Source organism: Mesoplodon mirus, assembly GCF_964341445.2.
Source record: "Mesoplodon mirus genome assembly, chromosome: 11".
NCBI lineage: Eukaryota > Metazoa > Chordata > Mammalia > Artiodactyla > Ziphiidae > Mesoplodon > Mesoplodon mirus.
In genome coordinates this window covers 97,574,760-97,597,241 of record NC_138987.1, presented here as the reverse complement: position 1 = coordinate 97,597,241, position 22,482 = coordinate 97,574,760, and the positions used below count along the sequence as shown (strand labels likewise).

Sequence of the window (22,482 nt, the reverse complement as noted above, 5' to 3'; positions counted from 1 at the left end):
TGTGCACCGCTGTGATCCATCCACCCACATGCCTTCATTTCCCGCTAGAAAGGTAGGGCTCCATCCCTTGTAGGGGCTCAGTACAGATTTGCTGATGCAAAGTCAGACCTGGGTCTCAGGAAAGTCAGTCTAATAGGATTTCCCTACTTATTAAGGCAAGTTACTTAACTTCTCCGCATCTTAGTCACTCCAGTTATAATTTGAGGATAATAACAGTACCCACCAAATAGGTTGACAAAAGGGTAAATGATATTGCGTACATAAAGTGCTCAAAACGATGTCTGCCACTTAATAACTGTTCAATAATGTTACCTGTTATGTGTACCGTTACTCTTATTGGAGTGCAGGTGGCTGCAATGTATCCTGCATATGGACCCCTTAGACACACGTTTAAGGTGCAAACCCCGAAGGAGAGTCAGGAGGCCTGACTTCGAGCCCCGGATATGTTTCTCACTAGCCCTAGGTCCCTGGGCAGTTCTCTCTGTTTCATTGGGCTTCAGCATCCTCATCCTTAAGGTGAAGAGACCGGTTTAAATTCCCTTCAGGTCTGATTTGCTGTGATGCTGTAATTCTTATTCTCTTGGACAAATGTCAAGATTCTAGGATATCCAAGTAAAGAATGAAAGACCAGGGTCCAAACAAAATAAATTAATGAAATGAAATAAAATGAAATAAAAAGTGTTCACAGAGGGATAAGCTTAACCACAGCAGAAGGTTCAAGACACAGAGCATGCGTAGAACTTCACCCAGCACAACCGCTTTTGATTTGGCCCAAGGTTGAGGGCTAAGGCTCCTGCTAACCCAGCTCTATCACAGCCACGGTCCTGGATGCCCAGTGGATTCTCGGCAGGCCCTACGAGACCAGCAGCTGCCGGTTGGTGACAAGATGTACCAGAAGGCACAGATTTGTCAAGGCCGGGTCCTTGGAATGACCGCCTGGCTAGCTAGCTGGCCGAAGGGGAGAAGAAATCTTCCCAAACAAGCGTGGGAGCCAGTTCAAAATGCAGCGTCTACCACGTCTCTTAAAGGAGGCTTTGCTGAGTCAGGGGTGGGGTGAGGGCAATCGGGGGTGGAGGGGGATGGAATTAACAAGGAAAGCAAAACAGATGTTAGACTAGTTTTGTGAAACCTGTAAAATGCATATCTGTATTTAAGTATACAGATGAACATATCTTTATTTCTGGAGTTCTAAGTTGGTCTTCTTGATTCTGATGAGCTCAGGTCTACAGAGCAAATGTTCTTCTTATAAGTGACTTCCTCCAGCAGAACTGTTTAAACTCTGCAAAGCCCCCACGAGGACTTAGCAAGGGGACTGATGGGGCAGGGAAGGGGCAAGTTACCTCTGAGTGACTACAAATAGATACGGCATGCCCTCTCCACACTCATGCAAACGGCACTCAGAAATCCAATGTCCTTCCAGGATCGTAGGAAAAACCAGGACTCTCCACTTCCTCAGCTTCCCTTCACATGAGTTCCAAAGGCAGACATGAACCCTCTCCTCTGAGGCTGCCCTGATGGTTTGCTTCTTCACCTTCACAAACTCTCCAGCACAGGGTCCCTCTCTGTCCACACAACTTCCAGTGGTGACTTGACGCTAACAGTGCCCATAAGTGATCCCAACATCGTAACATGTCTCTTCTCTTTCCTCTTCCAGGCACGTCTGTGTGTTCAGCACCAGACAACCTTAAGAGCGTGGACTCAGCAAAGGCCAGTGAGGGCCACAGTCCTGTGCCTCTTCTGATGTTACTATAGGTCCTGGGCCAAGAGAAACCACCCTCTGAAGATGTCCCATTGCTGCAGGTGTTGGCTGCTTGGACTGGGTACACTGCCTATTTCCAGGAATCAACCCAAAGAGGCAGAAACAAAGAGGAAGCTTTGTTTCATCTTGGGGAGGAAAAAAAACATAAAACCATAAACCTCTGGCATACAAATGTCAACTCCAAGACGTGCTTTTTTTGGCCAAAGGTCTAAATGCTGTATCAGATGGGCGTCCTTCCGAGGTCACTTCAGAGGATACAATGATATCAGCCTTCAGCAACACCAAGACTGGCTTCTAAGAATAGCCAGCCCCCAAGAGGATGAGAGCAAGGCCGGAAATCCCCCCTGTGCTGCCTAATACAAGCCAGCTTGGCTCGACCAATAACAGATTCAACCTGGCCAAGCCAATTAGGGAGGAATTCGTAAGTTGATTTTCAACTAAATCTTTACAAAGCCTGCTGTAAAGTGCCCCAGAAATACCGAGCTGAAAGCATGAAGACTGGAAACCCTCATAGGCACAAACCCCACTGGGTTTTCTCTTCTCAATCCCCAGCCAGCCAGGCTCCTTTTAAAATATGCGGCTATCAGCCCTGTGCTGCCTGATGCCAGAGGCAATTAAAATCCTGGCCTTGATTACCTGGGCTTAGGTTAAAATAACAAAGAGGAGTGGATTACACTCAACAAGATGGCATCCAGAAAGGACATTCCAGGACAATCTGCTTAAAGAAGAAAATAATACATCAGGTGGGATAGAGTGGACTGGCCAGGATTGGTGGAAAAGCTCTTGATGGAACACAATTTGTTATTCAGTTATTTAAATTCTTCAGTAAATATATCTACCTTCCCGTCACACACGCACAAGCACACACCCCGTCACACACGATAACGTCCAGATCCTTGGTGTGGCACTCAAGACCCTTTGTGATCTGACCCTAAGTTATTTTTCCAGACGCCATGTGCTCCCTACCCACCCCCTGTGCTCAGGGCTGACACTGAGCTGGGGTGTTTGGAGATCAAGTCGGCCTGCTTTCCAACCATTTCAAAACCATTTGGACTTCCCCAAATTCACCAAGTTTCCCATACTCCTGAGCCTTTGTACACACCACGGCAATCTGTCAATTTCCTTCTCTTCTTGTCTGATGGATGGATTACCATTTATGTTTCAGGTTCAACTCAAACTTCACCTTCTCTATGAAGTCTCTCCCCTACCCCATTCCTCACCCCTACCCCAGGCAGAATTGGGAGCCACAGGCACCTCCCCTCCTCACTCCCATAATGCCTTGCATGTGTCCCTCTACTTGTTTATTTGACTTGCTCCCTGGACGGCAAACCCCTTGAAACCACGGACATTTTTGACTCTTTTCCGAGGTCCCACAATTTTGTGTGGCGCCCGTCCCATAGCAGATGTTTAGAGGTTATCTTGTTTCAGAAACACAACTTATTGTCACCAGCTGTAAACACAAAACAAACACAAAAAGAGGCAGACAGCTAAAATGTGTGAATGAGGGCTTCCCTGGTGGCGCAGTGGTTGAGAGTCCGCCTGCCAATGCAGGGGACACGGGTTCATGCCCCGGTCCGGAAAGATCCCACATGCCACGGAGCGGCTGGGCCCGTGAGCCATGGCCGCTGAGCCTGCGCGTCCGGAGCCTGTGCTCCGCAACGGGAGAGGCCACAACAGTGAGAGGCCCGTGTACCGCAGAAAAAAAAAAAAAAAAAGAAAATGTGTGAATGGAAACCACTGTGCTTAGTGATGGGAGCGAGAGGGGGCCGTGAGGTTGTAACACATCCACACAGCCCTTCTCAGCGCTGTCACGCCCACAGAAGGGTTCGAAGAAAGTTGGTTGTAAAACCAGTCAGTTAGGAAAGTCTAATTCTAATGAAAATAACTATAGCTTTTTTTTGAAACTTTCTATAATTTAGTAAATTTAGAAATTTTATAATATAGTCTGCTTAAGGTAGCAGTCCCCAACTTTTTCGGCACCAGGGACTGGTTTCTTGGAAGACAGTTTTTCCACGGATGGGGCCGGGGTGGGGGGGGATGGTTTGGGGATGATTCAAGCGCATTACATTTATTGTGCACTTTATTTCTATTATTATTACACTGTAATATATAATGAAATAATTATGCAACTCACCGTAATGCAGAATCACTGGGAGCTTGTTTTCACTTGCCACTCACTGATAGGGTTTGATATGAGTCTGCAAGCAGTTGATTTATTATGGTCTCTGTGCAGTCAGACCTCTCTGCTAATGATGATCTGCATTTGCAGCCGCTCCCCAGCGCTAGCGTCACCACTTCAGCTCCACTTCAGATCATCAGGCATTAGATTCTCGTAAGGAGCGTGCAACCTAGATCCCTCGCATGCGCAGTTCACAGTAGGGTTCGCGCTCCTATGAGCATCTAATGCCGCCGCTGATCTGACAGGAGGCGGAGCTCAGGCGGTAATGCGAGCGATGGGGAGCGGCTGTAAATACAGATGAAGCTTCGCTCGCTTGCCCTCCGCCCACGTCCAGCTGTGTGGCCCGGTTCCTAACAGGCCACAGACTGATGCCGGTCCGTGGTCCTGGGGTTGGGGACCCCTGGCTTAAGGGGATTAAAATCTGGGGCTTAAGAACCCTCCCTGTCATGAACCACTAATAAGCAACGCAAGGGAAGGACCCAGGAACATGTTGGCGTGAGTTTGTGTCTTCACTCAGGAGGCGGTTACTGAAAAGATTCAGCTAGAAACAGCCCATTAATATAAACACGCAGGTAAAAACACCACGGGAAGGTCATCGCTGTTTATTTCATCAGCCTGTATTTCCAGGCTGTGCCCAGGGATGCCCTTCTCCTAAGGGCAAGGGAAGACACTGTGCACAGCAGTGAGTGTCTGGTGTGAAAAGAATTGCAAGTGTTGATGGACCACGTAAACAGGAAGAGATAACGAGAAGAAGGCACGTGAGCTAGTTCCTCGGCATGGACCTCTATTGCCTAGGAAAATAGTAGCAGTCTTTACAGAAGTATAAGAAGGTTCTCAATGTCCATCATTCACCACTTATTCATTCATTCATTCATTCACTCATTCGTCCAACAAGCATTTATTGAGCACATCCTAGACACTGAGCACCATGCTCATTGCTAGGAAACAAAGATGAATAATTACTGTGTCATCCTTCCAAGGGCTCATAGGATGCAGAAAGAGCATCCTGTGGAGGAGATGGACATGTAAGCAAATCCTGGCTGTGTGTTGGAGTTAGATCTCTAAGGGCAGCATTAACAGACTGCAGTGAGTACAAGGGCAGGAGTAACTCAGTCTCACCAGCGGGCCTGTGGAGGCTGCAGAGACTCACGACCACTGGGCTTCCCTTGAAGAACAAGTCAAAGAGGCATCGGCAGGTTTGCTGGATGTTTGGTCATTAACATCTTTCCTGCCAGTCACTCATCCAAATTCACAGACTACTTAGGAAATAAAGACAGTAAGTGGAATTCCCTTTCAATCTGCATAGAGTCACTTGGGGTTTATATAACGGATCAGATTCAATTCAGAAACCCTGGAAGTCATAACAGGAAAGACTAGCCTTGAAGTCACGGCTTGAGTATTAAGAGTTTACTGCCTACAAGTCATCACAGCACCAAGACAAATCAGCAAGGCACGTTTTCTCCATTTCTTTGTGATTAAGGGAGACTGGGTCCCCACCTTTCCTCACTCCCACGTGAACTGTGAAATATTAACTCCTTCAGCTGAAGGAGGGAGGACCAATGGCTTTCTGAGAGTCCCACTACTCAAGAACTCAGAGTCTAGTTATAACAGCTGATTTTAGGTTGATAGTAGGATACAGACCAGTCCATAAGCAGCCCTCTTCGCTGCCCTGGGAACAGAGCTTAGGGTCGTGGGAGTCTTCAGACATGAACCCCGCTGATGGCCACAGAAAAAGGCAGAAGAACATGGTTCTCAGCCACAGGGAGCTTAAAGTCCTGGAGACTATGGTCTTCTGGAAAAAATGTTCCCATTGCTCCTCTTCTATCTCCTCTGAGCAAAACTCCAAACCCTCAGTGGTCATGAAGCTTCAACCAACAATTCCTAAATACCTACCATGTGCGGGCAGCATGCTCTCTGGTTCATAAAGTAATCTTCAGTGTCAAGTATTATTATCTCCACTGTACAAGTGAGAAAACAGCCTCAGAGAGGTGAAATAATCTTCTCAGGGCCACACACCTAGAAATCAATGAAGCTCGGAAACAAAGATAGTTTCTGATGCCACCCGAGTTCAAGGTCCTTTCACTGCACCAATATGTAAATATGCAACCCTAAGGCAACAGCATCCCTTCCCCCTGCCTAGTTACTCCCATGCATCCTAGGTTTCCTTTATTGGATCTTCTCTGATCTGATCTCTTTTCGTCAGAGAATGAACTTCTATGGATACCAGCACCCCCACCAATCTGTACAGGGATTTTCCCTCCCCAGAGCGTCTTCATTCACGTACACATGTCTTCTGCAGGGGGCACGTGCAGCTGAACCTGATGCTTTCTGTGCCACCGCTCCTGTCTGCCCTACATTCGTGGCACCTCAAAAATCGTACATCAGTTTCTTATAAGTAGAGAGAATTGAATTTGCGAGCTCTACTGATTTGTTTCTGATTTTCAGAGAACCACCTGGTGAATTCCCAGCCAATGTTTATTGACTGAACAAATGAACGGCCTGGATTACTCACTCCTGTTTACTTTTTCCATCTGCAAAATGGGACGTGAGGGCCAGTTACCCACGCGTCCTTCCTCTCATCCATCCATCCATCCATCCATCCTCCCATCTACCCATCTGGACTGGGGTAATGCAGTCAGTTGAGGTGGAAAAGCAATGAAAACAGTCAAGGCTGAAGAGAAGTTCCCAAGCAACAAATCCCTGAGGACCTTTGTTTGCCCTTACCTCTTCCCAAAGGGCTGGGGCAAAGTCAATGAAAGGAACACATACGTAAGTGTATGGTGTTTTAGAAAAAAGGAAATAAAGAACAGAGAAAGGAGGGAGACACAAATATGCAAACTCTAAGGCCCCACAACTGGGCTGTGGTTGAGCAACAAAGTTCGCTCTGAGTTTCCTGGAGGACAGAGCAAGAAGAGAAATGGGAAAGAGAGAGTTCTCAGTACTGTAACCTAAAATACTGTCTCCATTCATTCACTCACTCACTCAGGCACTTCTCGAGCACTGCCTGGGCATCCCCTCTACGTCAGGAGCCTTCCAGGCACGGTATCCAAGTACACTCTTGCCTCTTCTCTTAAGTCTTCATGGGGAAAGGGGATCCTGGCACAGACAATGACAAGCAATGTGTGCTTCAAAAGAAAAGGAGAGACTTGACCTGCAACTCACCCTCCTCCCCAGAAATACCGGAAGGAGACCCTAGATGCTGCCTGAATTGCGTTTAAACGGCATTTGGAGAAGACGGCAGGTGCCTGATTATCCAGTGGGATGACTCAGTTTGTATAAACAGGATGGCTCAGGGAAAGGAATTTCCTGGTTCTTGGAGCCATTGCCTTTGAGACGCACACATTTGGAGTCCTGTGACAGAATACAGAGGCTTCAGCGCTGATGCTGTACAGATATTCTGGAAAATTTCATCACTTACAGCTAAGGCAGCCTTGGGACTGGTTTTCTACATCCGTCTCTTTTGGAAACTTGGAAATGACCCAGTGTGGTCCCTACTGTCCATGACCAAAGAATATGAGAGCTGGAAGGAACCTTGGGTGTCACCTGTCATCACTCTCTCTGGAGCCTCAATCTCTTCTACTCTTTATTTAATAAGTGACCACGTTTACTTGACCATTTCCATGGCAGGCTACTCAGTGATGCCTGTAACCAGCTCTTTGTGTAGTTCTTTATTCTCTGGCTCATTTGCAAGTCACTGAGACTTTGGGATATTTGTTATAAAGCATTATCATACTAGGAGTTGACTATTACAAAGGGTATTTTGCCTGACCTACCCAGATAATTTTACAAGTCCATCCATTTGCATTGCTGAATGAGACCTGCCCTTAGTGGGATAGCATCCCTTAATTAAAAGCACCTCAAAATAAGGAACCTTGGCCCCTGGGGGGAGGGGGAGGAGGCAGACTGTCCCAGCTCTATCAATACATCCAGGGTGTCTGGAGAGCTTTGAAAATGGTGATATCTGTCGTAGCTAATTATCACTTTGTCTTCAAGATCCTCACGACAGGATCACCTCTTTCATTCTTTATTCTTCTTCCTTCATCTTCAAACTTTTATTGAGCACCTACTGTATGCCAGGCCCTGTGGTCAGGTGTTGTGAATAAGACACAACAAGAAGCTCCCATCACAATTTGGTGACTAACAGGAAGCTAAGTTGTTGGCCCTCAATTGCATCACTTATTTGATAAAATGGTGATAAAACTTTACCAAGAAAGTCTTTTGGAACTAGTCACCAAACTCCTCTTAGAGGATTAAATTCCGGCCTACATTTCTATGCCAAATTCCACTCTGTAGAAGTCAAAGGCTGTGAGTGTCCGGAGGCCTTAGCTCGCAACTCTTAAAGCAACTAAAGAAATTCCTCTGGTCAGGCCTTGAGGAAAACTCCGCAACTGGGCTGTGAGGGGTCTGTGGCAAAGGAGCTTGAAGCCCGCTCTGAGGTGGGGGACGGTGATGATTAACGTCATGGCTGCTCCTGGGCCAGCATTCTTCCCTCCGCTCAGAGCCAGGGAAGGGGGATTACCCTTGAAGTCCTTAGTAAGCTCTTCAGGAAAAGGGTTTGATATTGGAGATTCCCTGGAAAGCGACCACTCCCCTCCCAGGTTTTTGCAGCCTAATCCCTCCCTCTCCCTCTTGGGTTTCTCTTTGTCTGGGGCCAGCCCAGCCCCACCACCCATCCTGCCCAGACAGGGCTCCCCACCACCACCGCCCCCTCCTCAGGCCGACTCCCAGCCTCCCCTTCGCCTCGTGGCCCCTCCCCCCAGGCCTGCTGGGCCCCAGTTCCAGCTCAATTTAGAAAAATGTAAATATAATACATCTCTCCCTGCCCCCTCCCTCTTCGGATGACCTGCCTCACCATTACAACCGACAGGCCCCAGGGGGCTCAGTGCACTTCCTGTCAGCATGGGTGGTCCTGGGGATCACGGGGAAGGAAGCTGAGAGCTGAGAGCAGGGCCAGGGATCACCGTGTCAGGCACACCAGAGGCAGTGGGCAGCTTTGGTTTCACTGCTCTCATTTTTGTTAAAGCCCAAGACAAGGGCCCTTCTGGGACTGGGGAGGTCTAGCCCATTGGGACAGAAAGAGGAAACCCCACTCTGCCCCATGCCTCCACTGAAGCCCAGGTTCCTATTGGTCCTGACGGGATTCTCCTGTGGGATGGTCTGCAAAAGACTCTAGTCTCAGCTCCACGAATGGGTCTTCAGGGTGACCTGGAGCAACTTGTATCACACCCTGGGCCTCTTGGTTTTGAGATGCACTGTTGAGCTGGTACGTATGAACTAGGATGTCAGCACCGGAAGGGACCCTGGGGGTAATCTGGCCCAGGTAAGGGACCCTGGGGGTGCCCTGGCTTGAAAGTCTTAATTCTTATCAAGACACTCGATGAATGACGATTCTGCGCACCACTTGCCTCTCCTGGGGTAGCGAGGTTTTGTCCCTGCAGACACCTTCCTGCTCTCTCACTGAAAACTAATCTAGAAATGTGAGAAGGTGACGGTGACACTGACCCTGTTTTACCTTATGCTTTTTGAAATACATTCGCAGTAGCAGCAGGCACATTACTGGTGACACATTACACAACTGGTTAAGACCACAAGCCAGTGGGTTGCACCTCTGCAAGGAAAAACTCATCATCTGGTCTAACTCCCTATGATGCTGAGGAGGAAACGAGGTCCAGAAAGATGCTGTGACGTGTCCAAAGTCACCCTGCTGGGTACAGGCAGAGCCGGATTCACATCCAAGACCCCTGACGCCCTGGGAAGGTGGGAAGGAGAGATACTGCTCCCTTTACCCTACAGGGATCATCTGAAGATCAAAGGGGCTTTGGAGACAGGGGTGCAGAGAAATGGGAGGTCATGGTATGACTGCCGTTGCCGAGCCTGAGGTATCCAGGGGGATGCAGAAACCACTGCCTCCAGCAAGGTTCTGACATCTGGACTTCTGTCTTCTCTCCCGCCAAGCTCTTCCGCAGCGCACTACCTGTAAGCAGCATGGACACGGACCGGCTCACGTTACTCCTTCTCCTGTTTCCCTGGCTTAGTCCCTGGAAAGGAGCTCATAATAGGCCTGGGGTGGGGGAGGGGAGAAGGCAGCTGCGAAGGGGAGGGGGACAGGGGGCGTGGAAGGAGGAGACGGCGGAGGAGGAGAAAGAAGGATATAACCGCCACTCTCGATAATCCACTCGTGGGATTATCAGCCTGTTAATATAGGAGGGTTGACGCCTGCAGTGCTAGAAGCAAGATTGTTTCAGCCCGGATAGGGCAAAGCTAGATAAAGGATACCCTCGTTTATGCAGTCAGCCCTTTGCAGACTTCTCCAATGTTCTCCGGGCCCATGCAAGGCCCTGAAGTTAGTTTCCAGTGGGGCATGGCTGTCTTGGGAGGCGGCTTGTCTGAAACCCTGTGAGGGAGGGGGACTAAAGTACTGTGGAAGCGGGGAGGGGCCAGGGGAGGGAAGGGACCCTTTGAGGAGGAGGTGACACAGAACCAGTTTTGTCCACGGGGGTGAGAAGACACAGGGAATGCCAGGGCGAGGGGCACAGACATGGTCAGGCAGAAACAGGGTGACGTGTGGGCTGTGGGTGAGAAGCACTTGGTGGGTTCACTCTGGCGGCTCTAAGAACGTGTACAAGAATCTCAGGGCGAATAAACTGAAAAGCTGCCTCCCCAAGGCCTTGCTCAGGATGTGGGAACGCCAGAGGCTTCTGAACAATGGATGGTAAGACCACCACCACCGTGGCAAAAGAATCAGAAGGCTGTAGGCAGACGCTGGCGGTTGTGAGTGGTGGCGTTGGGGGCGTGGCAGGGAAGGCACCAGGGTGGGAGGCTAAGAGGCTGAAGGGAACGGAAGAAGCAACTTCCAGAAACGCTCCAGAGAAAGACCAGCCCTGCCGGAGGGGAGGTGTGGAGACAGCAGAGCGAATGAACAGTGATGTCCTGGCTTCTCCAGGGTCCTGGAGGGGGGTGAGACCATAAACATGGTAGAGAACCCGGAAAAGAGACACGGAACCAAGTCTCTGAGCAGACGGGCTGAGAAGTGTTTTCCCCGAGATGCAGTCTCTTCCTGGCCTCATCTGAAGTCTCAAAACAAGCCTGAGGGGGATTCCCTGGTGGCACAGTGGTTGGGAGTCTGCCTGCCGATGCAGGGAACACGGGTTCGCGCCCTGGTCTGGGAGGATCCCACATGCCCCGGAGCAACTAGGCCCATGAGCCACAACTACTGAGCCTGCGCGTCTGGAGCCTGTGCTCTGCAACGAGAGAGGCCGCGATAGTGAGAGGCCCGCGCACCGCGATGAAGAATGGCCCCCGCTTGCCACAACTAGAGAAAGCCCTCGTGCAGAGATGAAGACCCAACACAGCCAAAAATAAATGAATAAATAAATTTAAAAAACAAGCCTGAGGTGGCAGCTGGGAGACAAGAGTCTTGTTCCCAGTGCAGAGTCGGCACTTTCTGGAGAACCCAAGGAAGCTTGGTGAGTGAGCAGTCACAGGCTGGGGGCAGAGGAGAACGGATAGTCCTCGGTCACACACCTCTGCTAAGGCACAAGGGAGCCAGAGACCCCCAGCCTCTCAGAAGCAAGCAGAGGGGGCTGCATTTTTTCTGTGACAAGAAGGCCCTTTCCTGTAACCGCTGGCCCATCACCCTCTGCCTCTAGACCCCGAGGTCCTGGAGAGCCTGGCCCCCTTTGTTGCCTCTGTGCCCCGAGTGCCTGCTCGGGGCCTGACACAGTACTGCCCCCGGCATGGAGGGGAGGGGCGCTGCAGGGGCCAGGATGTGAAACTGGGTTGAGTTTCAGTCCAAGTCTGGGGGAGAACACTGCCCTCTGCCCACTTCCACAGGGATCAGTGACTGGGTCCCTGAAGGCCAAGGAGCAAATGAAAACCAGAAGTGACTTTTCTTGGAGGGAAACTCTGATGATAAACGTGTCTTGCTTTGGTCTTGGGAGGTGAAAACTGCTGCATATAGAAAATAAAAAAAAGGACTTCCCTGGTGGTCCAGTAGTTAATACTCTGCACTTCCACTGTAAGGGGCGCGGGTTCAACCCTGGTCGGGAACTAAGATCCCACATGCCGTGCAGCGTAGCCAAAAAATAATAATAATAAATAAATAATAAATATGACCACCATGAAATGGGAGGCCAGCCCAAATACCACGGGATAAAGAGCAAGGAGGCCTCAGTTTCTCTGCCACGGAAGGAAAGGGAGTGGGAGGGCCATTCCTTCAAGAAATAGTTTATTGAGCCCTTACTGTGTTCCAGGAGCAGGGCTGAGTGTTGCAGCCAGACAGGAGTGAGACTCAGTGTCTGCCCCAGAGCACTGCCATTTCCTCCTGTGCCAAAGCAGGTACAGGAGAAGAGAAGAACTGAGGATGGGAGAACTGAACAACGATTCTAGGAGATGTGTTTGAGCCTGAACAGCTCAGCAAGAACTTGCAGCAGCAAATAGGTCAACACAGGCCAGTTTAGACCCACCAGATGCACACATGTGGGTGTCCTCAGATGCTGCGCCTAGGGGGTCTGAACTTCATCTGAAAGGACTTCAGTAACTACTGTTGAAGGATTCTAAGTAGAAAAGATAATACGTTCTGGATTGCCTTTTAGAAAAGCTGTTTTAAAAGCTGGGAAGGAAAAGGCAAAGAGGGAGTGGAAAAAGAAGCAGTTAGGATGCATCTGCAGTCATTCAAAGGAGGAAGGGTGAGGACTTACGTGGAAATCCAAACTTCTTCGTAGAGACTGTAGACCAAGAAAGCCACCCTGTCATATCAGTAAACAAAGGATGCTGGGGCCATCAAGCCATCAGCCACTGCAGTCCCCACACTGTGCACCCTGAGGGGATTCAGGATGGGAAAAAAACCAGGATACTGGCCCCAGATAGCTGAGGGGCATATCAAAGGAATGATTTCAGTGAGCCCAGCCTCCTGCATCTTCCTGTACAGTACTGAGGAAAGTGCTAAATTCACTAACTTGAGATGTCTGCTTTTTCCTTAATTAACAGTATCTTTTGATGCTCCAACTACCTGTTGTTTGGTTTGTTTTCTTGTTTTTTGCAAAACTCTCCCAGGCTTAAAAGTCCTCCGCATGCCTGCCGAATAAAACATAATTCTCAACTCTCAGGTGGTGCAGTTTTTTTTTCAGTCGACAAGGCAAAGCCAGTGAGGTAAGGAGCCATGGATAAAAAAGACCCTGGATCATCCTGAGCAGGCCTCTCCCCAGCTAGATGTGATGCAAAGGCAGAAAGGAGTCACAGAAAAGAAGTCAGGGTCTACACCAATTCACGGATGCGTCTCCTGAATGCTGAAGTTCAAATCTGCAACTGGGTGAGACAACTTGGATGCAGCTGCAAGGGTGTAGATGCCCTGGTCTCTGGGGGAAGCCTGCCCATGTGTTTCCATCAGCTAGGTCGTTCTTACACGTCTTGGTGGGCATATCCAGAGAGCAGGGGAGGCTGATGGCTCTCGCCCCGTCACAATAACAATCTGACTTTTATTCCTAGTAAATAAAGAAATGTACGACCACCAGTGCACCTCCTTTCCTATTCAGAGTTTGACAGAACTGTAAGCTCATGACTAAGAAAAATGAGGTCCCCTGTAATGACCATGTCAATGACAAGAAGAAATTCATCTCCTCACCCATATGAGTGGCCTGAGGGCCTCAAAGCTTGGGCTGCATTGAAGAAACCAGAGGAGGCTCTAAGAGGGATAATTGAATTCCTGAGTCAGGAAGACAACAGTGATGATTTTTTGGATGACTAGAGGAACAAACCTCTGTGGGTCTGAGATACACAGATGACAAAAAGAGCCCATCTGAGATGCCAGACTTGACAAGCAGAGCCCTAAGGCCTTTGTGTTCTCTGGAGGGACGAGTATCTTGGAGTATTTATATCTCAGGCTTCTGAGTGTGATTCTTAGAACTGCCTTGGAATCTCGTACCCTCAGTCTTTAAACATTACTGTCTGATCCTGCTGGGTGATGGGATGGGAGGAACCTCCAGGGCTCAGTACGTGCAGGGGCTTCAGACTGGTTTTAGTCAATTCCTAGATTACAGAGGAAGAAACCAGACACTTGACGCTAACGATAGCAGCTGACAGTCACTGAGGGCGTATCCAGACCAAGTGTTTTAACTACTCCAGATTCGTCTCCTAGTTTTCGGAAGCATCCTACAAGGTAGGTGCTATTTTCATCAAAAGATGTCACTTTTCAGGTGAGGAAATCTGGCCTGGCTGACCTGAAGCATCAAGCCATGTAGGACAGGAAGCCTGGCAGTTGACCCCAGAGCCAGCCCACCCTTAACCACACTTAGCCTACACTGCTAGATGAAGTCATCGTTTGGTAAAGTTTATTCTGCAGCCTAGTCTTTGATCGTACATGGGATCAAATACTCCCTTGAAAGGGTGAAGAGGATAATCCAGAGATACTAGGGATGAAAGACATCTAACTCAGAAACATTGTCCTGGGATTTCCCTGGCAGTCCAGTGGGTAAGACTCCACGCTGCCAATGCAGGGGGCCCGGGTTCGATCCCTGGTCAGGGAACTAGATCCTGCATGCATGCTGCAACTAAGAGTTTGCATGCCACAACTAAAGATCCCACATTCTGCAACTAAGACCTGGAGCAGCCTAAATAAATACATAAATAAATATTTTTTTAAAAAACAGAAACATTGTCCTTACACTTACAGAAAATATAAAATAAAATAGTCATGTCTCTAAAATGATTGATAACTTAGCAAAGTGGCCTAAAGGACTCTGTGAGTTTCTGTGGAACCCAGCATGGAAAGCCCATGTGTGGTCCAGGCTTCCTCCCCCCAGACAAGGCTGAATCAATATCAACCTGAATTGTTGGAGAGACTGTCCTGGTCTCTAAACTTGTTCCTCCCTCTGGGTGCCTTATAAATGTTTCAAGAGTGAAAGAATGAATGAACAAATGAATGCGTCCACCTGTGCTTCCTCATTCCCTCTCTATTCCCCTCCGGCACTAGCTGCCCATTTTCCTCAAGAGAAACAGAGTTCATACATAGTCACAGCACTGACCAAGATTTTACACCTGCTCCCTGTGACCTGATGCAAAACGCAAACTTGTCAGATCTTCCTTACAGTTCTCCAATAATCCCTGCTCTTTCTCTGTTCCCTCCCTACCCCCAAACCACCGTTTGCTTTGTCAACAGCTACTCATGGCCATGAGACTCTTTGGACTTGCCAGTCCTCTGCCTTGGAATGCTCTCCCTTACTCAGATTATTAATAAGTAGACCCTCAGAATCAGAAGGGACCTTGTGGATCAAGTCCAATCTCCTACCTGGAGCTGGAAAGCTCTTTAGAACATCCTTGACCCACCGTCAACCAAGCCCTGCTTTGAAAACGATCCTTCATTTTCCACTTAAAGTTATTAAAAACTTACCTCTGTTAAGAAACCTGCCCTCATTAATAAATAAATGCGTTCATTCCCTCACTCGTCTCTGTTTATCAGACATGTTGAGTGCCTGTCACGTGCCAGGGAATGTGCTGGGTTCTAGGGGACATGAAAAGTCATGGTCCTCACTCACTGCTCTGTAGATGGGTCTGCAAAAGAACAGCTATGTGAGTACTATTACCATGATTCTGTAAGACACACCATCAGTGTGTGCACCAAATGCTACACTGGGACAGAGAAGCAAACAGTTAATGATTTTCCTCTCATTAACTCATTAAGGAGTGGGGCTAGGAAGACTTCACAGAGGAAGCACTGTGAAAAGCTACGTCTTAAAGGATGAGTCTGGAATATTCACGTCAACAGGTAGAGTGAGGAGGGCACGGGGGCTGGGAATCTCAAGCTGACTGCACACGGATCATTCCTTCATTACCACTTGACTTCAGGGTAATAAATAATTTGTACCCATTGGAAGAGTATTTCGTACATGGTCTATGGTGAAGGGAATTGGTCTAGTCCTTTCAGAAAGCAATTCAGTGAAATAAATGAAGAACCATACGATGGCCATCTGGTCATCACATCTGGGGGAGTATATCTGGAGGAAGTAATTACAAATGTGGAAAAGATGACATGCATGAAAATAATATATACTGGATTTGTGAAAATAGGGGAAAAATTGGAAACTGAGCCTCCAATTCACTTCCTTGGAAGACAGGTAAATAAACTATGATCCATTTATTAGAGGGTTGATTTATTATGCAGCTGTTTGTTTTAAATATTATATGACAATTTGGAAGTACTTATTCATATAAGGCTAACTGAAAAAAGAGAAATGTGTGCATGTGATCACAACTTTACTTTTTAACTCATAAATATTTAAAATATTTAAATGTTTAACATATGTGTTACTCTTAGAGGAAAACATAGGCAGAACACTCTATGACATAAATCACAGCAAGATCCTTTTTGACCCACCTCCTAGAGAAAGGGAAATAAAAACAAAAATAAACAAACGGGACCTAATGAAACTTAAAAGCTTTTGCACAGCAAACGAAACCATAAACAAGAAGAAAAGACAACCCTCAGAATGGGAGAAAATATTTGCAAATGAAGGAACTGACAAAGGATTAATCTCCAAAATATACAAGCAGCTCATGCAGCTCAATATCAGAAAAACAAACAACCCAATCCAAAAATGGGCAGAAGACCTAAACAGACATTTCTCCAAAAAAGATATACAGACTGCCAACAAACACATGAAAGAATGCTCAACATCATTAATCACTAGAGAAATGCATATCAAAACTACAATGAGATATCATCTCATACCAGTCAGAATGGCCATCATCAAAAAATCTACAAACAATACATGCTGGAGAGGGTGTGGAGAAAAGGGAACCCTCCTGCACTGTTGGTGGGAATGTAAATTGATACGGCCACAATGGAGAACAGTATGGAGGTTCCTTAAAAAACTAAAAATAGAACTACCATACGACCCAGCAATCCCACTACTGGGCATATACCCTGAGAAAACCATAATTCAAAAAGAGTCATGTACCACAATGTTCATTGCAGCTCTATTTACAATAGGACATGGAAGCAACCTAAGCGTCCATGGACAGATGAATGGATAAAGAAGATGTGGCACATATATACAATGGAATATTACTCAGCCATAAAAAGAAATGAAATTGAGTTATTTGTAGTGAGGTGGATGGACCTAGAGTATGTCATACAGAGTGAAGTAAATCAGAAAGAGAAAAACAAATACCGTATGCTAATACATATATATGGAATCTTAAAAAAAAAAAAAAAAAAGGTCATGAAGAACCTAGGGGCAGGACAGGAATAAAGACGCAGACCTATTAGAGAATGGACTTGAGGACATGGAGAGGGGGAAGGGTAAGCTGGGATGAAGTGAGAGAGTGGCATGGACATATATATGCTACCAAATGTAAAACCGATAGCTAGTGGGAAGCAGCCACATAGCACAGGGAGATCAGCTCGGTGCTTTGTGACCACCTAGAGGGGTGGGATAGGGAGGGTGGGAGGGAGGGAGATGCAAGAGGGAGGGGATATGGGAACATATGTATATGTATAGCTGATTCACTTTGTTATAAAGCAGAAATTAACACACCATTGTAAAGCAATTATACTCCAATAAAGACGTTAAAATAAATAAATAAATAGGAACAATTTTATTTAAAAAAATAAATAAAATATGTGTTATTTAAAAATAACAAAAGGGGCCTAAGATATGGCACCAAAATGCTACCACAAGTTGGGCTTGAATGAGGAAAGTTTTGGGAGACATGTTTCCTTCTGTTTTCAAACTTTTTGTTTTATGGTTGTTTTGTTCCCTTATAACCTGTAAGTAGTTTGCTTGTTTGTTTAATCTATGGAATGAATTTCACTCTCTACAATCTTGGGGTGAACTTCTTCCAAAAATCACCAAGTCTTCTAGTTCTTGTTTTTTCTGTCTTCTAATTACTTGGTAAGTGCCCGAGTCTGAACATGACATAGTGCGTGTCTGTTTGGTGACAGTGGCTGACAAAGTACAGCATGTCTTCCTATACCCTGCCTTCCTGGGGTCTCAAGACCATTAGGAGAAACAACAACACTTGACACAGCTTTTGTTTGTGCTACACACTCTTCTATGCACTTCACAGACATTAATTCATTATATATTGATACAACAATCCCATGAAGTTAGGCTTAGGACTAAGGTTAGGGTTAGCCATTTACCCAAAGCTATCCAGCTAGTTGGTGATAGAGCCAGGATTTGAACCCAGGGAGTACGGCTCAAGGGTCTCTGCTCTTAATCACTCAAGACAGGGAGCTTTGAAATAGCCAGCTCTCTGTACAGACAGGCAGACAGGCATTAACACCTACACAAATAACCGTGTGGTTGGGGGGAGGGACTGGAGATGGAGGGTGGAGTTTGAAAGACAGAGCTATGGGGGTTCTAGCGTAAGCCCCTTCCCGAATGGAAGCCTCTATCTGGCAGCGATCTCTTTCTGAGAGGATGGCAGATGCAGAATGACAACTGAAATCTGAGCAGTCATCTCTGCGTAAATATGGGGCTCAGTGTTGGAGAGGGATGAGAGGTAGCCCTTAGCGAGAGGCAAAAAGCATCAGAGAGCTGTGTGTTTACACAAACTGTGTCTTGATATTTTCTTTGTCTATTGTTCCTGAGGCAGACATAATGATTGTTTCTTCTCTGGGGCGTTTATTCAGATGACAAAGCTCAGGCTTTGCCTGGAATTTGAGAGACCCCAGAACTAGAACAGAACTTTGTGGGCCATCTCATCTAGACCTTGTCCATCCCTCTACCCTTCACACACACACACACATACACACACACACTCTCTCTCTCTCTGTCTCTCTCTCTCTCTCTCTCTCTCTCTGTCTCTCTCTCTTATGAAGACAGAGGATAAATATCAATTAGAAATAATGAGTGAGGTACCTGGTACACAGAGGCATTAGTAGACCCCGTTAAAAGGAATTAACCAAAGAAGGCAGGAGTCATTATGCAAACACAATGAGGGTCCAATGATATGAAGTCCTGAGTGATTCTTTCATTGGATCTGACTCATGTTTCTCCATTCACTCTAGATTGAGTCCATGTTTACATGATATGTCTGCCCTCTTGGTCCTATGTTTTCAATTCATTAGTTCCAAGTCTTGGAAACAGGCTACTCCAATATTCACCCCAGTGAAAGCTCAGGATTATTAATAAGCAGCCAAGTGTTTGAAGGCAGCCGGTCCAAGCTGGGACACTGCTCAGGATGGAGAACACGTGGCTTCCAAACCATGTCTGAAATGATTGTGTTCCACTGGCGTGCACTGCACACACTCCCACTCTTAAGCCTCATGCAAGAACAATCAGAGACTATAACTAGAAATCTTCCTTTCACCCCCTACCCAAAACATCCCCACCACGTTTAGAGGAAAGCTGACACTTTACCCAGCCCTGCCTGATCAGAGTGAGGGACTCTCCTATATCCTCCTTGTCAAGATTTATAGATCCTTGTCCCAAGTGTCAGAGGACTACTTTACTCTTTCTTAATGGAAATTCCATTCCTAAATATCAGACTTCCCAATTTGCCTCTCATGGTAGAAACCACGGGAAGGAACCTGAGAGACGACACCTGTCATGTGACAGATGAAGAGAGGTGGCCCCAAAAGAAGAGGGCACCATTTGAGCATCAAGCTGGTGACGAGATGCTCCCGATTCTCAGCCCAGGGCTCCTTCTGCCCACATCCTCCTCAACTTCCACGTGGCACTGAAGGCGACCCTGTGTCGCCATGAAGCCCGGGAAGGAGAAGAGGCTGCGTCCGTTATTTTCCTAACCCTCCCCCTGAGCCCTTACCTGAACCCACCCCCAGTGGAAGGAAAGCCCATGGGATCTTACTCATTTCCATGTACTCTGGCGTCAGTCCAGTGTATGGTTCCAGGCTGTAGTCTAGATCCCACTGCTCTGGATGCTTTGAACAGGCAGAGTCAGCTTCTCCAGGCCCTGTCTCATCCTTCATCTTCCGAAACAGTTTCTTTAGCTTCCTGGAAAAGAAAGGGACCAGTCACCACAAGCCTCTGGAGGAGAGGGTTAGTTCTGCAGACAGAAAGGAGAAAAACAACGAAGTTTTGGTACTGGAGCCATCTCTCATCGAAGGACAGAGAGAGGAACGCTAAGCAGACTACTTTTCTCTTAAAGACAATCCCAGGAGGTCCTTGGTCGGGATAATAAAAGGATCACCCCGCAAAGGACCAAGTTTCTTCAAACCCAAAGAAACTCTTCATTCTTCCTGCTGTTTGATAAGCAACAGGAGTGTTGGCCCTTCCTGTCAAACACGGAGACAGTCCTATTTTCTAACAGGTGATCTGTCCACCCTCTTCATGGGGAAGGGAGGGTGTTTAGAAAGGAGTAGAAAGATGCCATCTTCCCACCTCAAACATTTTCATGTCTTAATAACAAGAAGAGTGTATGTCCATTAAAGCCAAGCTAAACGTTGTCCACCACTGCTATGGGGTGCAAATTCATATGTTGAAACTCAGAGCCCCAATGTGACTATATGTGAAGACAGGGCTTTTAGGCAGTACTTATGGTTAAATGGGGTGATAAAGGTGGGTCCTAACCCAAAGGACTGTTCGCCTTGTAAGAAAAGGGAGAGACAGCAATCTCCCTCCACCATGTGAGGTCACAATCATCTGAAAGCCAGGAAGAAGGCCCCCACTAGAAACCAAGCCCTGCCAGTCCTTACACCTTGGATTTTCCAGCCTCCAGAACTGTGAGAAAACACATTTCTGTTGTTTAAGCCCCCCAGTCTATGGTATTAGTTATGGCAGCCTGAGTAGACTAAGTCAACCACATTCAGGACATTTTCAGTCTAGAATGATAACAAGATAATAATGGCTCAGCCTCTTGGGATTGGTATGAGGATGAAGTGAAACAGTGTTTATACCATCCTTAGCACAATATCTGGACATAGTAAGCATTCAATAGATGCCAGACATTATTATTTTTAATATTAAATGCTAAGATTAATTCAATGCCTGAAGGTACGATCTTTTCATACCTCCCACTGATACACAATACACAGAGAATGAAATGAGGATAAGGAGTGAGGTCCCAATTCTGCTGATTGGTCTAAGAGAAAGTTTCTAGGAGACTGTGGAAGGAGAACTAACAGCAGGACAGTCAGAAGCATAAACTTGAAATGTTTAAAGGAATTGTGCCTATAATTTAAGGTTATTATTACCATTTTACAGCTGAGAGGGCTCAGACTCAGAGTGGCTAGGGGTTGCTTGCAGTCCAAAGCCTGGTATAAGGACCCAGGTCTTCTGGCTCTGGCCCAGGTTTCTTTTCCTCCACAATTCACGGTCAAGGTCTCCGTGAAGGAGACTTGGGATTGACACACGGAATTCATGAGAGCAAGAACCAGAAAGAGAAGGGGAACCAAGAGGAAGGGAAGCAGATCAACTTTACTTCCCGTGTGAGTCTTCAGCCACCCCTCTGTCTGAACTTGCTGTGGCTATTGCTCATTCAGGGAAAATCTCTGATTGTTTTGGCTTTAGCTTATAGTTCCTGATAAATTATAAGTGGAAATCTCAGCTCTTCACTCCCTGGTGTGTAACCCTGTGCAAGTCAAACAATCTCTTTAGCCTCAGTTTCCTCCTTAATAAATGAAGATGATGCTAAAAGATTGGTCCTAGAATCAATTCAATGAGATAAGGTATATAAAGGCAATTTAATAGCAACCATGTTTGGAACAAGGTAACTGCTCAATAAATGTTAACTATCATTAATGTAAAAAAACAAAATAAAATAAAGGGATTGTAAAGTCCATGCTCCATCTGAATGCAGGATCCTGCATCCACATCCTCACACAAGACCATCCAACCCCTGTGTAGCTATTTCCAGAGGAGCGCTCACAAAATCATTAGGCATCTCATTCTATTGTTAGAAAGTGTTCAGGCAAGTAGTGGGAATCCCATGGTTCAAAATAATGTTTTGATCGGTGCCTTGTCTAATACCACTTGCCATCAAGAAGCCTGTAGTATTGTGGTATGGGTAAAAGTCTGATCTTTGATGTCAGGAAATCGTTTTTTAAAAACCTAGTTTTACAACTCACCAGTTACATTTTCTTGGGCAAATTATGAAAACTCCATAAGCTTTAGTTTTCTTATCTATAAGATGAGAAAATAAATATTAACTAGCCCATTGGGTCAGTTAAAGGAGATAATCTATGTAACATGCTTAATTTAGGGCTTGGTACATGTCAAGAGCTCCATAAATATATCATTGTCCTTATCATTGTTATCCTCATCGTCACAGGAGGATCTAAAGAATGAGTTGAGATCCACAGAATCAACAGTAAAATAAAATATTTCATAATAAGATAGCAAGCAATAATTCTGTGATCACAAGAAATTAAGAAAAACCTAGATGGAGCCTAAAGATTCTGAAGCCAAATAGTATGAAGTGGCTGAGACCCTGTCTGTGAGTCGGGACAGGACAGGATGAAGAAAAAACATAAAGAAGAGAGAGACAAGAAAAGAAGGAAGGAAAAGAAGGGAGGGAGAGGGGGAAGGAGGAAGGGAAGGTCTAGAACCAGAACTCAAGTTAAGACGTTTCCGCCAAGTACCAA

The 22,482-nt window shown here is 46.6% G+C and overlaps 1 protein-coding gene across 1 annotated transcript in view; it reads right to left on the bottom strand.

Moving 5' to 3' along the window:
* The window catches only part of ANO2 (anoctamin 2), a gene marked incomplete at both ends in the record, with an annotated part of 328,154 nt that overhangs the window by 17,962 nt on the left and 287,710 nt on the right, over positions 1–22,482 (bottom strand). The window contains one exon of the mRNA XM_082634789.1: positions 19,749–19,894. Coding sequence (XP_082490915.1) covers positions 19,749–19,894 — 146 coding nt within the window. The remainder of the gene's footprint in view (positions 1–19,748; positions 19,895–22,482) is intronic.